The 7,924-nt window shown below is 51.4% G+C and overlaps 1 protein-coding gene across 1 annotated transcript; it reads left to right on the plus strand.

The window, feature by feature from the left end:
• Positions 1-1,582: 1,582 nt before the first annotated feature.
• On the plus strand, positions 1,583-7,701 carry LOC116277284 (uncharacterized). The gene is made up of 4 exons (XM_072956707.1): positions 1,583-1,853; positions 2,020-2,203; positions 3,460-3,505; positions 7,068-7,701. Exons 1-4 carry the CDS (start codon positions 1,583-1,585, stop codon positions 7,500-7,502), a joined length of 936 nt encoding a protein of 311 aa, XP_072812808.1. The 3' UTR covers positions 7,503-7,701.
• The last annotated feature ends 223 nt before the right edge of the window (positions 7,702-7,924 follow it).

A 7,924-nucleotide genomic window follows, 5' to 3' on the forward strand; every position in this document is an offset into this window, starting at 1 on the left:
GGAGCGAGTGGAGAGAGAGCAAGGTTTCTGGTGTCAGTAGTCTGGCTCCAGGAAGAGCTAGTCTGAGACGGTAACATCTGGGTCAAAGTCGGACAGAGGCTGTCGCATTTCAATCTCTTACCACCTTTCTGAGAGTGAAATTGGTCAACCAAACACTTTAACTTTTTTCTTAGTCGTTCTCTGGGCGCATGAGGCAGGGAGTATTTATCTACTAGGCACAGTATGTGAGGTGACTAGGGTCCGTGATACATTTGGGGCCCATGAAAATAGTTTCGTTTCTGATATAAAACAGAGTTTATGAGAAGGGTGTTCCCGCAGGTAAAAATAGGATATTTCACCTACATTGTCAAGTATAGGGTCCGTTGTTAGAAGCTAGTCTTAATGTTCAGAATATTCACATATCTTGGAGCATCCACAAAACACTCGTTGAAGGAAGAATCTCAGGCCCCTCAGTCTGGCCTGGCTCTGTGTATTTGGCAATAAATAAAATTTACTTACTCCTCAGCAAGAGCTCAGGAGGGTCTATCTAGACAAACGGAGGTTTAGAGGAAAAGGGGAGGAGGCAGCAGCAGGAAAGGGCGGAATTCCACCAGGTCCACAGCACCTGCTCAGCACAGGGAACGAGTCGACTTCTGAAGAGGGTCTATAGCCAGAGGCACAGCCGAAGTTACGTTATGCACAGTCAGAGCCAGGAGCCAAGAGCCCTTGCAGTTTAGGCGTTCTCGGATGACCCAAGCACTGCGCGGGTTTTCAACTCCTGCAATCTGACGTGGATTCAGTACTAAAAATCTATACAGGCCCTGCACTGTCTCCAGGGAAGTGCTTGCTTGGTTGCCTACCGCCCGTCCCCCCCACTCCCCTTCCCCCCACCCCGACCGCCGCTGATAACCGCCGCCCCCTCAACTGCCCCCCCAGCGCCCCGCCTCCAACCCCCCCAGCCCCGCCCCCACCTGTCCCGTAGTGTGTAGGAGCACCGGGTGTTCCTGGAGACCTCAGGAGCATGGCAAACTGCGGCCTCATTGCAAACACTCAGAGCAAGCAAACTCCTGGCTAGTAACACATTTGACCCGTGTACAACACACCTTTGAACTGTGCGGGTCCACTTACACGCGGTTTTTTCCAGTTATTACACAGGCGGCCATCCATATCCGCGGGTTCCGTCCTGACGGACATGGAGGGCCGACTACGGGACCTGAGCATCAGTGGAAAATGGTGGCCGCGGAGTTTGGTGTACACTGGCGGTCCTGGAAGCAATAGCTGGCGGATACCAAGGATGGCCGTATTCGTTTGATTGCTATTCCCCGCTTACTACTGGCTGCTGGATATGGAGGGCTGGGCCAAGAGAGAGTCCCCAAACCCTTCTGCGAGGTAGGGCGAGGCGTCTCTCTAACCGCGCACAAATGGGCTGGCACAATGGAGCACAGCCCCTACGTCTGGGAAGACGCCCCGCCAAGGGCGGAGCAGCCAGCTGGGTTGCAACTTGGGGCGCGAGTTCTGCTCTCACGCGTGCTCCCTGCCGGCGCCCTCCCGCCGAGCCCGCCCCTCCCCCCCCCAGGCCCCTAGACGGCCGAGCCTCTGCCGCATGCGCACTGGAGCCCACCCAACCCCAGCAGGCGGCGGGAAGCCCGCAGGGGGAGTCTCACCAGACTTCCTGACCAGCCGCCAGGGGAGCCCTGAAGGTGCCGGGAGCCGAGGTCTCAGGAGATCGAGCGCAGCCTCCGCTGAAGCGCACAGCCTCTCGGACAGCACTTGCGACATGGAGCCTCCGCCTCAGAGCAGCCGCGATGCCGCTGCCGATGCGGCTGCCGGCTCCCTCAGCCCGGGGGTCGACGAGGAGCGGGGAGAGGCGCTCGGTCAGTGGCGGTGCGGGCGCTGGTTTCAGCGGATTCCAGGAAACGCACTTTCCCTGAGAGGGGCGAGCCGCAGGACCCCCCTCCGGCACCGCCTGTCCCCTCCTGTCCCCACAGGCCGGGCTCGCTGGACGGCCTGATCTTTCTCTTTGGGTTTCCTCCCTTGCAGAAGCGCAGCCCGCGGAGAGCTCGGCTCCCGGAGAGGGGGGAGAGGAGCGGCAGCCCCCGGAGGCCGCCGTCGAGGCTCTCGTGGTCGTGCCGCAGCGGGTGCCCCGCCCCGCGTTCACGCCTTTGCAGATGCAGGAGCTGGAGGGCATTTTCCTGCACACTCCGTACCTCAGCCCGCACGTGCGGTAAGCGGGCGGCCGGGGTGGCGCCGGGTCCCGGCGAGCGGGCGGGCCGGGGCGGGGCGAGGCGGCCGCTGAGGTGCGGCGCGGGCGGCTCGCGGCGGGCGGCGCGCTCACGGGGCTCTCTCCTCCGCGCGGGGCGGTAGAGCCCCCGGAGCCTGGCGGCTGTCGGGACCCCACGGCCCTCGGGTCCTAGGGTGGGGGTCCGGGCTGTGCCCCGCGGGAATGCGGGTGAGTGTTTCTGTGCGGCATTTCAACAAATCATGTGCGGAAACTTTGTCGGCTGCCGGTTAACAGAAATAATGTTCTGTTAGAACCAAGGCAGAGACAAAGTTGAGAAGCTTGAGGTGGAGGAAATCAAGATAGGATCCTACCTTTATTTAAAATTTTGATAAACCTGTTCATCATAGATTTTTTCCCCATTGCTTTGTATATTTAAAATACTGCATTTGAAAGTTATTTATCTTTAAAAATAGTCTTGTTTGTTTTTATTATGTTTTGTTTGTCTTTTTGAGGAGTAAATAGTTGTATTTATTTGTATGTTTCTTTGTGGTGGAAGTACTGGGGAGTGGACCGAGGAACCCGTTCATACTATGCACGCGCTTTACCACTGAGCTCTCTACCTCCCCCCCCCAAAGTATTTATCTTGATTAGTGACTTTTCTCCATCCCCTTAAATTTTACTCTCGAGAGAAAACTGTCTCTAAAGCAAGCCTCAAGCTACATATTACAGAGTAGTATACTAGGTCGGCACTAGGGGTGTTGCTGATTTAAAAAAAAAAAAAAAGTCAACCAAAGAGTGAAGAGCAGTTTGCGCTGTCCGTTCGAACCTACTAGGATGTACTCCAGCCTATTCATCACTGATAGATCGATCGATTGATTTGTTGGGCAAGCTATTTCAAGGCTTTAATTTAAACCATAAAACGGGCAATTGCAATGTTAAAAAAAATGTTCGTAAAGATATTTCCACCGAGATTTTTATTCATTTTGATGTTGGTATCACTGAAAGTGTTAAGTAAAATGTGATGTGTTTCTAGAACTGTGCCTCTTTTAGCCATGACACTTGGCTTTCCCTAAACGTTTTGTCAATATAATGTCATTGTAAATCCTGAAAAAGTGTGTTTACGTACTCCAGAAATTTGTTCACAAAATAAATCACTGACACTTTAGAGGAAAAAAAATTTTTAAAGGATGAAATAACATCCTACATTTAATTTCATCCACAGCTGCAAATACTAAACATTTCTGATTTTCTCCCCACAGCCAGGATCTTGCAAGACGCATGGGAGTGACTGAAGCCAAACTGCAGGTCAGTAAAAACCTGAAAAATTTCAACTTGTAGGGCAGGCATTGTAAAGCCCGCTTCATGACTTGGACACCTTGTCCTAGACATCTCCCATTGGTTTTTTTGTTGTTGTTGTTGCCTTTTCCATGATTGGGAAATAAGGTTTGAACTTTGGGGTCTTGGCCTTTGGTAAATGGGATAAGTTAACCCCAACTTTTGGAAATTGCCTATTATCAGAGGGACAGGCTTTCCCAAAAGAAGAAAAAATATTCCCGGACTATGCTACTCCTTGTATACAAAGGCATATACGTGTACATGTCGAGATATATATATATATAGATAGATAGATAGATAGATAGATATATCTATCTATATATATACACCTTTGTATAAACTATACCTATATAACCATATATGTCACCGAGTTACAACCACACACACACACAGAGTTCAACTCCTTCAAACACCGGTATCCTTGAGGTAACACTTTTGTGTGGCGTCACACTGGGGTTAATCAGAAGTGGAAATTCTTCAGTTAATACACGGAAGAGCCCAGTTATACTAAATTATTTAAAACCAAGCATAAGCTCTTTGCAGAAGGGGTGAATTTATAAGTATTCACCCACTGGAGTGGGGAGAAAAAGGAACCCCCCACTCACAGCCCCATGGGTCAGAGGCCCTCTCCTGCTGCTGTTTCTAAGTGTGTGGTAAAGCAGTGTAGACAGTAGCAGCCCTGAATCTTAATTTTCTGGAATTCTTTGATGTGCCAGCCCGAAAGCATTGCTGACGTAATAGGTTGGGCGTCACGGTGGAGGTGGGAGGGTGAGTTGCAGCGTTTGAAATATGTGTAAAAGTGAAACAAACCGAACCAACAATTTCCAACAGAGTTCCACTGACTTAAGGAAGGTGGAAGTTAAGCACGAATTATACAGAGTGGAAATGATTATACAAGAGTGGAACGTATGCCAGGCAGGTATCTCACACAGTCAAAGTTTTGAGACTACCAGATGCATTCGTGAATATTCTCTTGAGGAATTTCTAGCACTTGAGGTCTCTTGTTTGTTTTTGTGGTGCTGTTATGAAGAGATGGGTTGCATGGAATTGTTGATGGTGGGGGATGGCTCTTAGTTCAGAGCTCATCTGGGGGGAGGGAGGAGGTGATTAGGTATATTTATTTAATTTCTTTTGGATGGAAGTACTGGAGATTGAAGCCAGGCCATCGTGCATGCTAAGCATGTGCTGAACCACTCGAGCTACACAACCCCACCCCACCCCCCACCGCAGGCCAGGCTGGAGTCTTACATTTGATAGTTTGAAATAGTTTTTCTCTTGCTCAGTCAGTGATGACCAATTTGTGGGTCAATGGATCAGGAGTGATTATCCGAGCCCGTAGAAAAGCCTAAGTTTTATCAGAGAAGGATTTGGTGGGGGGAAGCAAAAGAAAAGAAAGAGAGAAGAAGAAAAATGAGGATGGGATCATTAGCTTTGCTGCAGAGAGCGTGTGTGAGGGCTGCGATGGCCCTGGGCTGCAGAGCTGGTGGCGGGGAGTCTGGAAAGCAGTGCTGGCGCCCTAAAGCCACGGGCTGGGCTCACAGTCAGCTCTGGCCAGGGCTTGGGAGGCCCAGGCCTCTGCTTTCTCAAGCAGGCAAAGGGAGCTCAGAGGAAAAGAAAAACTGAAGTTTCGGTGACTTGCTTTTCCTGGGTTTGCGTCGTGGTCTCTTAATGGGGTTCTGAGGGGAAAAGGAGCCACAAGAAACAAATGAGGAAACAGAGAGACTGTTGTCATCTGTTGCCAAACTCTACAGCATGAATGTCCCGAAGAAAAATTTCCCACTTCTGTTGACTTGTAATTGACAGACAGCCCTGTATTAGTTGAAGGGGTACAGCATGATGATGTGACTTACATGTTCATGAAATGATTACCACAGTAAGTTTCATCAACATCCTTCATCTCATATAGATACAGAAGTAAAGAAGAAAAGTTTTTCCCTGTGATGAGAACTCTGAGGGTTTAGTCTCTGAACAGCTTTCCTATATACTCTGGAGCAGTATTAATTATATTTTCATCCCCAGTGCTGATTTTTCTTATAACCTGAAACTTGTAACTTCTGACCACCTTCATCCAGTTCCCCCTCCCCGATCCCCTGCCTGTGATAACCGCAAATTTGATCTCTTTTTGTATGAGTTTGAGGGTTTTTTTTTTTAATTCCACGTGGAAGTGAGATCACACAGTATTTGTTATTCTGTGTCTGACAGAAGAAAAATTTAATGGCTGCCCCCCACCACATTTTGCAAATACGGTAAGACTTGTTTTATGAAACCAGTATTGGAAAAATGGAAGTAGTACCAGCCTGTACCTCAGTTCAGGCTGCTTTGCGTTTTGCTTATGCAGATGTGACCACTGGCACACCTGATCCCCCTAAAATGGACGTAAGTCCATTAACTGGGATGCTAAGGGAACAGTGGCGTCCGCGGGACAGGTTTTATTTTCAGTTGTTCATAGTTGGCAGATATTTAGGGAGGAGCCATTTGGTGACTCTTCACCCACGTGGTTGTCGACCGTCTTCCTAAAACACAGGTTGCACCTTCTTATGTGAAGCATAAGGGACGGGCTGGGGATCTCCTGGCGGAGTAGCAGGGACTAGAGGGCCCAGCCATGCCCGGCAGCAGAGGCCGCGGTCCGCGGTTCGCGGTCCGCGGTCCGCGGTCCTGCACCTGCAGGCAGAGCAGAGTGAGCTGACCTTGTCCCGAGCGCAGGAAAGTCTGGAGGGCGGGGCAGGGTGCAGAGTGCGGAACTGCGCAGGGCGACCATGGTGTGCCTCTTAGCCCCGAACTCTTGGCTGGCAAAGACTTTAAGAGTTGTAGTAAATTTGGGCTGTGTTGCTCTAAACATTCATTATTCCTAAAGTCTAATGTGAAAGGCAGCGTCCGGGGCTTCAGCTACCAAGGTGTGCCAGCAAGACAAGCCGCAATCTCCCTGGAACCCCATGACCAAGACCCTCTCACAAACCATCTCCATCTTTTGAGCCATCAAGAGGTTTCAGAGGATGAATGACCCTTCAGTCATCTTTGAGGACAGCTTTTATTGAAAAGTCCAACACACTCTAATTGATTATTTACTGTACACAGAGGGTGGGCTTTTGGAAATGGGAGTTGTCCCCCTCTGCGTCACTTTAAAGGCGGCCACGTTTTCCCGTGCCGTCCACATCCGAGGTGACACGAGCCTAGTGTGTAGGGGTGAGTGGCAGCTTGGCAGCTGATGGCCAGTTGTCAGGACGCAGACCTACCAGGCCCAGTAATCGCAGCAGGGACCCAGTGCGGTTCGACAACTCCAGCTGCATCTGAGTGGGGGGCGGGGGTGATAGTGAAGGTGGGAGGAGGGAGACTAAGCCATAAATCAAGCCAGAGCCTGGCAGGTAGTCATTGCTCAGTAAGGGTGAGCTGAAGGGCGGGCCTTGCTGGTAACTGTCCTGAGAGGTTTGAAAAGAAGCAAATAGCTTCTGCTGGTGCAATTCAATGCGTTTTTTCATGTCTGACATTAAGTGGTGAATGTACTAAAGCAATTCCCTTTTCTCTCTGATTGAAGGTTTGGTTTAAGAACAGAAGGGCCAAGTGGAGGAGACAGCAGAGGGCATTAAGCTTGAGAAGCGAGCGCCCCGTGCTCCTGGCTTCCCCTGTCGTCGTAGGCTTGGGGGGACCCTCCGGTGACATGCTTTTCCGGGAGCAGCATTGCACGTGCGTTCCTGTGGAGCCACCGCCGCTGGGGCCGTTTCTGGGGCCGCCCGTGCCGCCCCTGCCAGCCCTGCAGCCCCTGCCGCCCGTGCCACCTGCGCAGCCCCTGCCGCCCGTGCCACCTGCGCAGCCCCTGCCGCCCGTGCCACCGGTGCAGCCCTTCCCTCCTTTCCCGTCCTTGCCGCCTGAGTTCTTGCCTCCTGTGCCCTGGGGTTCTCCACCTCTTCTTCCCTGTGGCTGCCCTCACGGGGGGTGGCTTGGTCCCCTCCAATCGGTGCTGCTTCTGTAGTCCCAGTGTCCTCAGGAATGGTCTCTGTGACAGGGGTTTTCAAAACGCCTCTGAGCCGTATTCCAGTTCTGCCTGCCTCCGCGCCAGGAACAGCTCACCAGATGCCTGCTAAGTGTGTTAAATACAGGTACATTCACTGACCCACTGTTTTAGGGCTCATATTTGTAGTTTCAATAAAGTTGCGAATTCTCTGCATACAGTTTCGTGTGTCACGTGGGCTTAGTAAGTTTGATGGAAATTGCTAAGCCAATGCCATTCAAACCAACTGTCAAGGAGGCCTCCGTTCACGCAGTAATAGGCCTGAGTCTCCATGGGAAGGCCACACGCATCTCAGAAGTTCCCCAGGTGCCCATGGGGGCTTTCCACAGACCCACCGGTTCTCCTCCACCCTCTCCCCCAACACCCCATCCTCCCCCCACCCT

The sequence above is a fragment of the Vicugna pacos genome, chromosome X (genome assembly GCF_048564905.1).
Source record: "Vicugna pacos chromosome X, VicPac4, whole genome shotgun sequence".
In the NCBI taxonomy this organism is placed as follows: Eukaryota; Metazoa; Chordata; class Mammalia; order Artiodactyla; family Camelidae; genus Vicugna; species Vicugna pacos.

Bases quoted from the DNA above. Each gene is read 5' to 3' on its own strand.
- LOC116277284 (XM_072956707.1), top strand. From the start codon at position 1,583: ATGCGCACTGGAGCCCACCCAACCCCAGCAGGCGGCGGGAAGCCCGCA. The intron at 1,854-2,019 runs GTCAGTGGCGGT...CCTCCCTTGCAG, and splicing joins GGAGCGGGGAGAGGCGCTCG to AAGCGCAGCCCGCGGAGAGC. The intron at 2,204-3,459 runs GTAAGCGGGCGG...TTCTCCCCACAG, and splicing joins TACCTCAGCCCGCACGTGCG to CCAGGATCTTGCAAGACGCA.